Source organism: Protopterus annectens, chromosome 5.part0 (genome assembly GCF_019279795.1).
Source record: "Protopterus annectens isolate FY-2018-M chromosome 5.part0, PAN1.0, whole genome shotgun sequence".
Lineage (NCBI taxonomy): Eukaryota > Metazoa > Chordata > Ceratodontiformes > Protopteridae > Protopterus > Protopterus annectens.
Window position 1 is genome coordinate 1,637,826,272 of NC_056735.1, and position 14,895 is coordinate 1,637,841,166.

Below are 14,895 nucleotides of genomic sequence, written 5' to 3' on the forward strand. Positions count from 1 at the left end.
AAGTCAAAAACTTTACTTTTCTTTTTAATGTATTTAAGGCAATTGCTTTTATTAGGTTTTTCAAACTTATCAAGCAGTAGAGATTTTTATGTTGCTCACTGGGTATATTCTGTTAGTCCTTTCTTTTTCAGAAGGCAGCATAATGCTTGCATTTAAAGCTTTTTAACAGTGTTTACATAAATTGCATATTAACTTAAAAGGCATCTGTGCAGGAGTTGGGTTCCTTTGTCTGTATATTGTGGTTGTGAGAGAGAGCTCCACTGGTAAGTGCTACAAATGATTAAGATGCATATATTGTAAAGTCTCCTCATATTCACTACATTGCATCTAATTGCAAACTTTGTTGTATTATGCTGTCAGACTGCATGTACAAGTTTATATATATGTATGTATATGTATATATATATATATATATATATATATATATATATATATATATATATATAGATACAATGTATATAGATACAATGTATGAATCCGTAGTCGTGAATTGCCATTTGTTATTTGCATTTAAGGTTTCCACCTCGCACATGAAGCTAAAGTGCTGCTTGGTGTTCTAACCATATGTTGTTATTTTCAATGAAGTGATTCTCCATGCAGGTAATGTAGTTGTAAGTTGTGTTATCATGACTGAACAGTTGAGTAGCATTCTGTTAAAATGTGTCCATGCATCTGACACTGTCTGGCATACTCCTTCAGTCACTATTTATTATGGTATTCCTAAGATCTCCAACTTCAGTTTTTATTGAAACCTAATTGGACCTGTATCAAGGGGGTCCACTTCTAAATCCTGGAGCCCATATTACCGATGTTCAAATTTTTGAGAGGAGAATACCGACAACACATAATCACAAACTGCTCAAGTCTCCCTGGGCAAGAAAACGGTTGTCCAACAACAAATGCAAACACACCGGTTGATAATATATATATATATATATATATATATATATGTGTGTGTGTGTGTGTGTGTGTGTGTGTATATATATACACACTCCAGGATTGCACTACAATGGGGAAAAATAGCATATTTCTACATGCTGGGCAAGTGTTTACTTGTCCTGGGAAACTTGAGCCATTCATGATTGTGTTGTTGGTATTCTCATCTCGAGATTGTGAATGTCAGTATTTTGGGCTATGAGAATTAGAAGTATAATCTGACTGAATGCAAACCATTTTTACTTCTGTATTCTTTCCCCTGCTTCTGATAAATCTGTACTTTCAATTGTTACAGAACCCAAACTAAATTAACTGTAACTGAATGTAACCTAACTGTAGGTAGCTATTTCTGTTCATCCAGTGTGGGAGTGCGTCTGATCCATTTCATGGCAGAAAAGGGTTTCATGACAAGCCCACCTATTTGATTAATTTTCTTGTTTCCCCACACATATTTACTTCTATATTTAGTGTCTTGGGAATTAAGAATTATTGACCTATTTCTCCTCATAAATGCAAATGTTAAAATTATTTATTACTAGAGTCCAAATTAGCTTATCAGAATCTGTTGTTCTCTGCTTAATCCCTGTAGGTTCACTTATCTCAGACTTTTTCACAGTGAGCTTCTCTTAAATAACAGAAAAGTAATTGAACTCCTCCTCCTGTCAGATATAAAAAAAAAAAAAAAAAAAAAAAAAAAAGAAAAATGAACTCCTGTCTATTGAAAGCTTTTATGTACTGTATGGAAGTAGACTGACTGCCCCAAAACACACACTTGAAGTAATGTAGAGGTATGGCAACTGTGTTATTCTTTCATTATTGATTTTCAGTCAGAAACACATATTTATACTGCATCATGTCATCTAAAAGCACTAGTAAATAGTTAATGTTTTAAATATGTAATATTTTTAGACTTGTTTGGGCCTACCTCGTGAGGCTTGCCCCACCACTTGAAAAACGCTAATCTAAATCAAAGGGAGAAACCCTGACTGAAGTCTAATGACCTTTACAGCAGGATGCAATGCACAAATGTGCATATGCCAGTGCTTAAGTGAGTTGCTTGCTAACAAGGTGAGAATTAACCGCTTACAATGGATCTAATAAAATAGATGATAGTGTCTCAGAGCAAAAATAATATCTAGCTACCAGCAGAAAGAAGATGTTCACAGCATTTTACAAATGCTTCACAGTGACACACTGTAGTGTATGAGTACTGAAGACTTAAGCTGAAGCTGTATAGCTTCCAAATAGTGGCTACTATATGCATTCTTAACTCTAGATGTAAGCAGTAAGTAGCCATCGTTTAAATAAATGTTTTCATTTGAGGTTGTATTGTCATAGCAGAAGAAACATTTTGACAGTTTAAAGCTCTTTTGTAATTAACTTTATGCGTTTAGGTTGTTTTACAATGAAAATTCATTTCTGATGTCCCAGAAAAAAAAAGAATTGCTTATTCTTAGAATTTGTGTATATATTTCATTAGGTCATACCATGTTCTCATAAATCTGATAGTAAGGTTTTTGTTTTGTCTGTAGGAGAGAACATGTTACATTATCTGGTGCTGGTTACAGGCTGCATGTCAGTAGGAAAGATACAAGACTCCGAAGTTTTTAGAGTCACTTCCACGGATCTAGTGTCTTTGCGAGGTGATCCTTCTGATGAAGACCGTATTTCAGAAGTGCGCAAAGTTTTGAATTCAGGAAATTTTTATTTTGCCTGGTCTGCTACAGGGATCAGTCTGGACCTAAGTCTAAATGCTCATCGCAGAATGCAGGAGCACACCACAGATAACCGTTTTTTCTGGTGAGTTGAAAAGCACAGTGTGAAGTCTAAAATATTGTCCTGTAATTTTTGAAACTTAGATGGAAATGGTAAAATCTTATTATTGCTGTAACTGAGTTGCACCAAGGGTAAGGCCTTTTTACTAAGTAGCATTATTCCAGAATAAATGGCTGACACTGATGGTAAGACTTTCTTAAAACCATCCCAGTGTTGACTCCAACATTATAGTCTGATTCTGAGCTTGTACACTGGTCACTTCTTTAGCTGATTTCCCCTTATGTCTATAGATGGTGGTCATTATGATACTTTTGTTAAGCATATTGGCTATTTTTTAACTCTTTTGAGTTATTGCCTTTAACTATGCTTCATTGTGAAGGGCACTGGTGACCCTTAATGTTGTATTGAGATTACTGTAAAATCACAGTATTTAAACATTTGTCTGAAATTTCGGGTAAATTCTTGTCACATTTATTTATTTATTTATTTATTTAGTTATTTATTATTTTGACTTGATGCTTTTTCCATCCCTACTCTGTAAAAGTTTAAATTTAGCACAGGTGTCGGGTATTGTGGAAAGTAGTTATGAAATGCATGCAGCTCCAGTAATAATAACACAGAAATGTAACAAAGTGGTGTTCTTGTTTTAAATTACTTGCGACAGAACTTTTCATAAATGTGCCAAACATTGAAGTTTGTGTTTGTGTGTGTGTATTTATCTCTGCATTTATTTTGTTAGTTAATGTGCTTACCTATGAGGAACCCATTTCATTGTGTGTGTTTGTGTGTATTATACAATTAACTATTTAGTAGAGAAGCCTACATTAATTACTTGCATAGTGGGTAGTTCTGAGTACCAGTAAACATGTATCATACATGTTGCATAAATGTATGCATTGTAGAAGTAAAGTGCATTTTCTGTATAAAATCAATTCCTTTAGTAGCAGGATTCTTTTTAGGGGAAATAAGAGTTGACTGTGGTGAGAATTCAAGCCCTGAATCTCTACAAATCAGAATATCCAAATCCTACAGACAGCAACTTCAGTGGTAGATGGAGAGCCTTATCCTGGGGAATCCCTTCTAATTACCCACACTGATGGTCTTAGTCACTCAGACATGTCTTCTGTAGTTTGGCAGAGAGATTGTAATGGACAGTTGGTTCAAAATGTCTGGATATCCTCCATTTCAGACCTAGAAATCAACATCTTTTTGATGAGGGCAGTTTTCCTTAGATTGATAGGTTTTCAGGACTTGTCTACTTTAGGGTGTTATTGATGGACACCTTGAGCAGTATGGCAGTGATTTAGTATGTTAGCAAACAGGGAGGGGCCTGTTTGTAACCCTTTTGCCAAGAAGCCTTGAGGATATGAGAATGGGCCATTCAATCCAGACATTGGTGAATCCCATTACAGAATAGGCTGTTTTTCTGTCAGACAAACTGAGCCACTGTCTTTTGATGCCCCCACAAGTTTTCTTTTAGTCTGTTTGACTAGGAAGTTGTTCCATATATGGATCAAGCCTTACTGTGACTTCTTTGCATTCCTCACCAATGTCAAGTGCAGCAATTTTCTTCATCATTTGTCATATCAGAGGACAAATGAGGAAAACAATTGCTGCACTTGACATTGGTGAGGAATGCAAAGAAGTCACAGTAAGGCTTGTTCCATATATGGATCAAGCCTGACTGTGACTTGTTTGTATTCCTCACCAAAGTCAAGTGCAGCAATTTTCTTCCTCATTTGTCCTCTGATATGACACCTCCAGGGATGTCCTGGTCCCAAAATGGTCTTCTACAAACTCGTTTGAACTCTTTTCCCATTTCCTCTGATGGTGAGGGTTGGCCCAGAAGGTGAAGTGATCCAAAGCAAAAGTAATTCCTGTAGCTTTTTACTGGATTTAGTAGGTTAGTTTCTCACTACTTTCATCTTCCTGCTGGAAAATTTGCTGAGATTACACACTGCCAAAGCCTTCTGATTCACCCATCAGGCAGACCTCATTTGAACATTTTCTCCCTTAGACTCACCACTTGGCTTCTTCAATTTCATTTGTTGCCAGTAGTCTCTATTTTCCTCTCAAGTAGTACAGATTGTCATTATCTCATAGGCTGGACACTAAGACATACGCAGTGAAGTGAGATCACTGCAATATGTTGGTCAGTGCCAGAGGACTATACTCCTTCTCAGTCCTAGCTATCTTATATTATCTCACTGAGACATGATTCAGGGCTGAACTTACACTACACTTCCGTTAAGTACATCTTGAAGATATTTTGTATTCTTTTTGTGAAGGATTACACAGTTCTTCCTTGACATTGTTAAAAATCAACAAAGTCTTCCTAAAAGGCACCTTCTTTTATTCAGCTGTAGAATCCTGTTACCCCCTGAGATGATTTGCATTTTATGTGAGCTTGCAGCTTTAGCTGAATTAAAATCCCTGTCTAGGAAAATGTTTTATTAACAATTACATCTGCCTAAAGAATTTCAGTGATATATGAACTCTCATCAAGCCTGCGTACCTGAATATTTTCACAATGGCAATTTATATCACCTTTATGCCCCCCCCCCCCCCCATACACACACACGCACAGTTTTCTTTCTTTTCTGAAATTTCTGGAGAAAACCAAGATGCTTGAGGCTTTGACAAGTGTGATTCCCACTGCAGTGTCCTCTCTTCCTACACAGGCATCCGCCTTCTGAAGCCCACCAGGATACTTCTAACTCCCCTCCATCCAGACCTTCACTCCCTACAACTAACCACATGGTTTCTCCAGTTCTGTTGATGACCAGGGACACTCCCAACCCAGAAAGAATGGTCCAAATACTTCTCTTTGCTCATAGGCGTAACAAGAGGAAAACATCAGAGTAAGTAGATTCATTTTTTTCATCTGGGTTGTGGCCTGGGGCTTACTTCCATACACGTATCTATTTTTGAACACTTGTATTATTTTTTTTTCTTTGGCTTGAGCTGTTCTTTTATCAGAGTTTACCACCTGGCCATTTCAAGTCTCCATTGAGGATCCCGCTCTGTATATTTGTCATCTCAAGTTTTCAAGCCTTTGCCCCCTTTCCTGCCTTCCCTTAGATCCAAGACTTGGCAGACCTTTCCACTTTATTGAGGATGCTCTGTTGCTTGCTATTTAACTGGGCTGTCACCTTCTGCAAGCCTTCATGATTGGGAGGTTGGGTCTTTGGGACCAGAGGATCGTATGTAAGAAGGGGAGACACTTTGATAGCGGGGGAAAGTCCTAGCAGCCAGCTAAATATCTACTGGTCTTAGTCCTGCAGGTGATGATGTTGATGCTAATACTAATCCAGATCTGTAGTTATGGCAAGTGTACAAGTTTTATATATTTTGACTTCTAGGAGTGCAAGATAATCTTCTGTACTTTGTGGCTCACAACATACCTGGTATCCTGTAATAAGCTTGTTTTTTTTCTTATAACTAGCCAGTTTTCTAGTTTTAGCACTCAAATCTGTTTCTTTGATCTCAGCACTTGTTCAGATTAAAAAAAAAAAAAAATTTTCATCTGCTTTTACTGTACTTGTGTTTCTACCTACTTCATTTTACTTTTGCATCATCTTACAAATACTCAATTGTATTTATTACTGCTTGGTGTAACTCATTCTAAGCCTTTTGGTTTAAACACTTGGGCTTCGGACCAGTTGTTTTGCACTGAGAGGGTTTGTGGTCTGCACTGTTGTGGCAGAACAGGTAGCTTACATCCTTCTAGGTTGGGAACTGCTGATTGAGGGCTCAGTGTCTGTTATTCTAAAAGTGTATTAATTCTGGTTTAAGCACTTGGGCTTTCAGGCCAGTTATTTTACATTAAGAGGGTTCGTGGTCTGCACTCTTGTGGGAGGAGAGGCTGGACTCTGCCCTTCTGAGCTGGGAATTTCTGGTTAAAGGCTTATAGTGCATGCATATCTGAACTGCTTCTTACTGAAGTTGGTGCGCCTTGTTTGCTGTGGCATAGACTGGATTCGGGCCTGCTGGATCTAGCTTTGTTTATGTAACTTGAGCACTAATCCAGACATTCTCTAAAGTATTCAATTGTATTTATTACTGCTTGGTTGTAACGTGATTAAAGTGTAGCTATCATTCTAAGTCTTTTGGATTAAGCACTTGGGCGTCAGACCAGTTGTTTTACATTAGGAAGGTTTGTGGCAAGCACTGTGGTGGCAGGACAGGTAGCTTTCATCCTTCTAAGTTGGGAACTGCTGATTGAGAGCCCAGTGTCCAAGTGTATTAGTTCTGGTTTAGGCACTTGGGCTTCAGGCCAGTTATTTTACATTAAGAAGGTTCGTGGTCTGCACTCTTGTGGGAGAAGAGGCTGGACTCTGCCCTTCTGAGCTGGGAATTTCTGGTTAAAGGTTTATAGTGCCTGAATATTTGAACTGTATCTTACTGAAATTGGTACACCTTGTTTGCTCTAGCATAGACTAGATCCAGGCCTGCTGAATCTAGCTTTGTTTATATGCTTGTTGTTTGTTTGCTTGTTATTTCCCTGGAAGCTAATTCCACCTAATACGGCTTCTTAGCTTCTGTGGATCACTAGTGATATCTGCATTGCTTACTGTACTTATTTCCTTGTTTCACTTGAAAGAAAGTTACTGTTTGTCGTTTTGCATTTAGTTACTTGTAACACATTGCACTCAAGTTACCTGGCACTTGCTCACTAAAGCAATTATATAAGTCAGCACTAAAAATTAAAAGCACTACACCCTCACTCCCCACTGGCCCTTGTTTTCAATTATTAAGGAATTCCCAATATTATTCTAGCATGTCCAAAGGTCAGTTGTCAATCTCCTCTCCGGTCCAGCTGGTGAATCTGGGAATCTTGAGGCAATGTTATAACTGCCTCATGTACACAGACAACCCTCTCCTCCTCCCACATAACACAAATACTTGAGAGATGCAGCTATTTAGCCAAACTGGAGGCTGAGCTCTCTCAACTCAGGACTGGCAAGACCAGACAGGAGGAGAAGGCAACTACACACACCACAAAACCAGCCTCACATAATGCTACCACACCACTGAATCAGACACATAAACACACAAAGACATACTCTGAGGCTCTGAGTAAAAATTTACCTAAACAGCAGAGGCCTCCAAAGAAGACACCCAAACAACTGCTACCTCAAGACACCCCACAAGCAACACATAAACCACAAAAGCAGTGTGCAAAGCAGTCACAGCCCTTAAGGCCAAATACAACACCAAACATACTTGTCATAGGTGACTCCATAGTCAGACACACTGACGTCCCACTCACCAGGCTGAACAAGGAGAGGGTCACAGTAAGCTGCCTATCGGGCGCTAGAATCCGCCACATAACACAAGCACTGGGTCACTCCACGGCAAGTACAAATATGACACAGTCATTCTCCATGCTGGTGTGAACGACCTGAGACGCACCTCCCTGGACTACATGAAAAGAGACATAGAGGAGCTCTCTGATTATGTAGCCCAGGCAGGTATGACCCTAACCCTGAGCAGTATCCTTCCTTCACCAAGAATGATGCCACAATATAGAGACAAGATGATCAGCTTTAACAATTGGCTTAATGTCTGGTGTCATTCAAAGGGGATCCAGTGTCTGTCTGCCTGGTATGACATGCTTGACAAGCCACGCTGCCGCAAGGGATGGCTTGCACCTGTCACCCTGGGATTCCGGATATTGGCTAAGGCTCTTGCCACCCCATAGTGCCTTTTTAGGCAAGGCTCAAATTCTAAACCTACCACACTAGAAAACAAAATGGGAAGAAACTGAGGGTAATGCTGCTCAATGCTAGAAGTCTAAATCTCAAAATGCACGCACTCGAGGCCCTTCTCAGTATGGAAAACATCGATGTCTGTGCTGTAACTGAAACCTGGTTCAAGGCTCCTGAGAGCACCCCGCACTATTAGGTTTTACCTCATATCATGCGTTCCGCCCCAAAACCTGGACCACACCACAAAGGAGGGGTGTATCCATATTCATAAAGGATACCCACACCTCCAGGTTGGTGGCAACACTAAGCTTCGGAAACCATCCAGGTGCAACTAACCATAGGCAAAACTGCTCTACAAATTGTAGCATGCTACAGGCCACCCTCTCAAACTCAGGAACCCCACACAGCCTTCCTGAAGACACTGGAGGGTATAAATGTATCTCCAAACACCATCATATTGGGTGACTTCAACTACCCGAATATAGACTGGGAACATTACTCAAGCCCTAACTTTCTAGCCCAACGGTTCCTGGAGTTCATAAATTTAAATGCCATGGAACAGCTAGTCACTGTTCCCACGAGAGGAGAAAATATACTAGATCTCATTATCACAAACATGGGGACAAAATGCTCCACACCGGAAGTATATCCTCATTGGTGAGATCTGATCATAAACTAATCTCACTCGAGAACCACATCCCGCCCCACTCCAAACAAAAGACCACAGTGAAGAACTTCTCTAAAGCAAACTTCACACTACTCAAGACTGGTGTGGTATCCTTCAAGGCCCCTGAGCCAGTGGAAACCACAACCCAAGCTGCGAAGCCCTTACAAATGCCTTCTATGAACACCTCCAGGACTGCATGGATCAGGCAATCCCAAATAAAACCAAGACTCTTTCCACAAAGGGCAAACGTCCAGTCTGGTGGACCCCAGCCATTAACAAACTTTACAATAAGAGGAGAAAGCTATTGCATGATAGAACAAAATCCATAAAAGGGAAGTCACCCCTGATCATTATTAGTAAAAAAATACGAGCACTCATAAAATCAACTAAGGCCAATTTTGAGAGAAAAATTGCCCTGGATTCAAAGGACAATCATAAGGCCTTTTTCAGCTATGTTAGGAACCTGGGTGGAAACTCCCAGATATGCTCAGAATTAGTCCAAAATGATACAAAAATCACTGAACCCACAGACATTGCCAACATACTGGCAGACAGGTTCAGTGCAAACCTCACCCCCCTCTCCCCCCCTAAAGGAGAGATAACTATCCCAGCGGAGTGTAGCCTCCCAGACATCTCAAATGCGCAGGTGAAAGCTGCTCTCTCTAAAGCTAAAAACACAGCATCAATGGGACCGGATGGTGTCCCCGGCTGTGTGCTACACAAGCTAAATGAGGAATTAAACCCGCACATAAGGCAGCTGTTTAATCTCAGCCTTACCACAGGATACGTGCCCAAGGAGTGGCATACAGCAACTGTGGTCCCACTCCACAAAGGCGGTGCCTCTACGGACCATGGTAATTACCGTCCCATAAGCTTAACAAGTCTAGTCTGCAAAGCTATGGAGAGGATCATAATGGAGCTCATAAACAAAGATATAGGGGACTTGCAGACATTGGACCCGACCCAGTTTGGCTTCGTCAAGGGCAGATCATGCCTTTTGAACTTGGTCGACTTCTTCGAAACAGTCACCAAGGCCATTGATGAGGGAAAGGCAGTCCATACAGCCTACCTTGACCTTGCAAAGGGCTTCGACACAATACCCCACTTGGGTATTGTAGAAAAACTTACCAGCTTAAATGTAAACCCATATGTCACAAGATGGGTTGCAAACTGGCTTAAGGACAGAACCCACAGGGTTAGAGTTGCTGGCGCTATGTCAGACTCCAAGCCTGTCACAAGTGGTGTCCCACAGGGCTCGGTCCTTGGCCCCCTATTGTTCGGCATCTACTTCTCAGAAGTACAGGCCAACACGGGAGGACTTTGGCTGACAAAGTTTGCAGACGACTGCAAACTGGACGCCATAGTGGAAAGTGCATCGGACACGGATATCCTTCAGAAGGGACTCACGGAAACAGATAGCTGGTGCCAGAGCCATGGCCTGAAGTTAAACGTCAAAAAATGTATAGTCATACCTTCGGGAAAAAGAAGGTAACCCCAAGCTACCATATAGGTGGCAATCCACTAAGCACAGAAGAGGTTATCGGGGACCTGGGGACCCAGGTTGACAGTGGCCTTTCTTTTGACACTCACGTTGCTAAAGTGGTTAGAAAGACCTTCTACATTGCCCACCTGATCATGAAGGGATTCACATCCAGATCTAGTGAGGTCATTGTTCCCCTGTACTCTTCACTTATCAGACCAATGATCGAACACAATGCCCCATTCGGGATGTATCTCGCCCGACATCTGCAGCAATTGGAGAGACCCCAAAAGTTCCTCACCAAAAGGATAAAGGGACTCCAAAGTCTGTCATATGCTGCCAGATTGAAGAAACTCCAGCTCTATTCAGTCGCATACCGTCTGCTCAGAGGTGACATGTGCCTGACATACAAGGCCATGTCCAACCCGGAATTAATGGACATGCTCCACCTCAAAAAATCCAAATCCACCAAAACCAGTAGAGCAAGCGACTTAAACCTTAGCACGGATATAAATAGGACGTGCTGGAGGGATAGATTTATCACTCAGAGACTCCCTATGCTGTGGAATAGAGTCCTGGTCCATGTGAGGCAGATCACCTTGCTGGCTGTGTTCAAGAGAAATCTTGACCTGTGGATGGGAGATCGTAGGTTTACCCCGGGAATTATCTCTGTGTCACTGCTGGACAGAGGCACTACAAACTAATGAGCACAGTATTTTTTCATATAAGGGGTGGCGTAAGCTACAAAACTTTGGGCTAGGCTTATAAATGCCTTGGGGCAGATAGCCTAGTATAAACCTATGAACCACAAAAAGCCAACTGGCAATGGCATTGCCAGTAAAAAGGCCTTATTACACAAAAGGGTTTATAAAATCATACGTTTAGTAGATTATGATAATTTATGACTACTATTAATCTCAACATCTTAAATTTTAAAACACTTTTAATTAATACTGTATCATTCAAAACATTTTGTTTTGTTATACTGGAAAAGATTTCTAGGAATTTAGAGGGGTTGATTTGGAATAGTACATAGAGCAAAGAGAGAACTTCTGTGGCAGATCAAATTCAGTGCCATACAGTTCTCTGTATTGAATGACACAGTATCCGTTAACAGTGTTTTAAAACTTAGGGTGTTGAGATTACGATGTTGTATAACTAGTATTAATCAATTTATAATTTTATTTTTTTCAGGTTTTATGGTTTTTAGTACTAATTTAGAATATAATCATGATGTTAATACATTTTAATTTTAATAGCAAACTGCTTTATGTATGAAATGCATTTTGTGGTTAATAGTCACATACAGAACTGAAGAGATTATTTTTGATCCTGCAATAATATTAAAGGATACTGAAGGGACTAGGTCACTACACGTGGCACCAGATCTGCAAGTATGGGACTTCCAGTGTTCGAGCTCCTCCCCAACTGCTACAATTTCCCTTGTTTGCCTGTCCGGATCTTATTTACTGCTTCTAGCTTCTGAACAATGATCTCAAGACACTTAAGCTTCGATGTGATAACTGCTGTTTAAAATCAGTTTTTGTTCAGTTAGTTTAGGATAATTTGAGTTTGCTGATAGCTTTAGTTGTAGACGTTAGTTTGCTGTTTTGAAAACAGGTTTATGTTTGCTCACCTCCATATTTCCTTGTAGGCAATGTTCATGACAATTATTATCAACAGCTCTTTAGAAAAGTTTAGAAAATTAAGTAAACTTTTACAAAAGTTCAGGTTTGCTTGTGGTTGCCTTTCTTCCTGATACTGTTAGCAATTTGCCAGCATACTGGTGGCTTATTTTCTGCTGACTGTGTGTACTTGTGTTGACAGTGTTGGGATTACTTTTGTGATTGTTATTGGTACTGTTACCTTTTTTTGACATGTGCTTGACAGGTAATGGGTAAAATTTTATTAACACTAATGGGGAAAGAAAAGGCTTCTGGATTCTAGAAATGTGGCCACTGCAGCCACAAGATACCACCCCATGATACCTATGACTCGTGCTTGGTGTGCCTGAGGATAGTTCATTTAAAATAAGAATGTTTGAAATCTGCAAATATTTCAGATTCTTGGCATTCCAAGAGTGCCAAAATTGATTTTAAAGGGGCTTCTCCTCCTAAAGGGAAGAAGACTAACAAAGAGGAGAGAGAAGGAGAAAAGTTAGATGGAGGAGACCAGAGCTAGTAGCCGGCCTATCTTCCATTCCCAGAACTAAGGTAGTACAGGCACCACCTTTGACATCTCAAACTTCTCCTTCAGAGGCAACACAAGTACAGGTGACAGCTATTTCAGGCCCCCCTCAAATTAAAAGGAGGAGGAGGCATGGCAGCTTTTCTTCACAAAGGGAGTTATCCAGATATTTGGACTCTCATCCTTATTCAGCTCTCTCAGGGATGTCAGAGAGGTTTGTCAGAAGCCCTTCAGCCCATATTAACTGGGACAGGATGATGCAGGCCTTGGCTAAGTCTCGGATTGATTGGATTTCATCTTGTCCCCCTATTTATTTCCTTTCTAGAGTGGACGGAAAGGACCCATTCCATCTATACCTCTCATGCTGCTTCTTCATCTCCAGTTTCAGCGCCAGGCACTTCAGGGCTATGGGTTTCTCTGGGGTCATCTTGTATTAGCACCATTAGAATTCTGTCTGTTGGAGCCAACCCCTTTGGATTCAACAGTCTAAACACTCATTCATTTGACACCAAGAACTCTTAAGTACCATGGACTCTGCATCAAGTCCTCTGTGACAGGGCTGGCTTCTATTCCTACAGGGCTACTCTCAGTGTAAGAGTCTTCAGCATTTGATCCAGCAATACCAAAGACAGTTTCAGTACTTTTTATGACTTTAGAGCTGAATGTTGTTGACGCCGCTCCTTTGGTGTCCTTGCCCCTTGCATTGGCATTGGGGATGCTATTGAGGGTGCTGCCTCCAGGCATCACACTAGTGTTCAAGTGTTTGGAGAGGGCTACTGAGCTACCAACAAGATTGATTGCTTCAGGAAAATGCATCTTCTACCTCAGCTTTGTTCAGTAACACACCTCACTTTGGAGTCTGTGTCCAGAGAGTTGTTCTAAAAGGCCCAAGTAGACCCTGACTGTTGGGGAAAGACCCTTACTCTGATCACTCTGACAAGTCCACTCAGACTGAGTGTTTAGAAAGAAGAGGTGCAAAGGAGGCACTTGGATTTCCAGGTGGTGTCGCTTACCAAATTTCCAGAGCTTAATGAAGGGGAGGGTTCTTCACAGTACCATTCAGATGACCCCTAATTTGGGCAAATACTAGACTTGATGAGACAGAGAGAATCTTGGCCTATAGATCCCACTCACTTGAGATTTTGCAGGAGGACTTTCAGAGTATCCCTTCTACATCTTGCTTGGTTCTTCATACAGACTGTGTAGTAGATCTGGTTGTGGAGAGAGCCTGGTAAAAACCTATTGTAGCTGAAACCATTCCCAGGAAGCCTGATGAGATCTTCCTGCCACCTAAAGACAGACTTCAATGAAACAAGGCCCCTCTTGTAAACTCAGTTGTGGTAGTGTCAGCAAAAAAATGGAGCCTTCAGATTCCAACAGTTCATATTTGGGATTGATACTCCAGAGCTATGGACTGCATGAGGAAGCAAGTCTTTGCATCAGGCACCTTTGCCATATGGAGTCTGAAATTACCTGATGCATATGACCCACTGTCCATGACAGCCTGTGGAGAATACTCTGGACTCTCTGAAAAGGTTGCTTGCCAGTAATGTTCAGTGTCAAGATGAGTCATAGATAACAGTGCTAAGTATGTTGCTGTCTGAGGCTTATCCATAATGTAGTCAGTGGAGCAGCCAGAGACTATGGGACAAACATTACTGTGTGATGGCATGTATAACTCTGACTCTGTGGGTTTGTGGAGAACCTCAAGGCATCCTTTGCCTTTTGACAGGTCAGTATTCTTTTGACCCAAGATGAAAGAAGACATTATTGAGCAGGAGGGAAAAAAAACTCTTTCAGCTGTTGCTGTCAAATTCTCTGCTTCTTAGAAGACCTTTGCTTGGAACCAGAAGTGTTGTATTGCAAGTCCCAATAACAAACCTTTAAGCAGCGCTCAGACTGAGGTCCTTGCAGATGTCCTTCAAGAATGCAACTGCAGTCGTTACATATGGGTTGTCCTACCTCAGGCAGCCATCGGTCGGCCGGATTCCAAAGTCTGGGTCCGGCGTTGGCTGATGTCGCCTCCTCCCCGACGTCAGAGCGGCTGGGGGTATAAAAGCATCAGCCGATGCCATCTTCCTCAGTCTTTCTTGCTGCGCGGTGCCCGAAGCAGAAGCAGTTCGCAAGTGCCGGTCGGT

General features: G+C 41.1%; 1 protein-coding gene across 1 annotated transcript in view; it reads left to right on the forward strand.

Moving 5' to 3' along the window:
• Positions 1-14,895, forward strand: part of SYNJ1 (synaptojanin 1) — a 2,168,218-nt gene that overhangs the window by 126,618 nt on the left and 2,026,705 nt on the right. Inside the window, exon 4 of the mRNA XM_044071423.1 lies at positions 2,469-2,736. Coding sequence (XP_043927358.1) covers positions 2,469-2,736 — 268 coding nt within the window. The remainder of the gene's footprint in view (positions 1-2,468; positions 2,737-14,895) is intronic.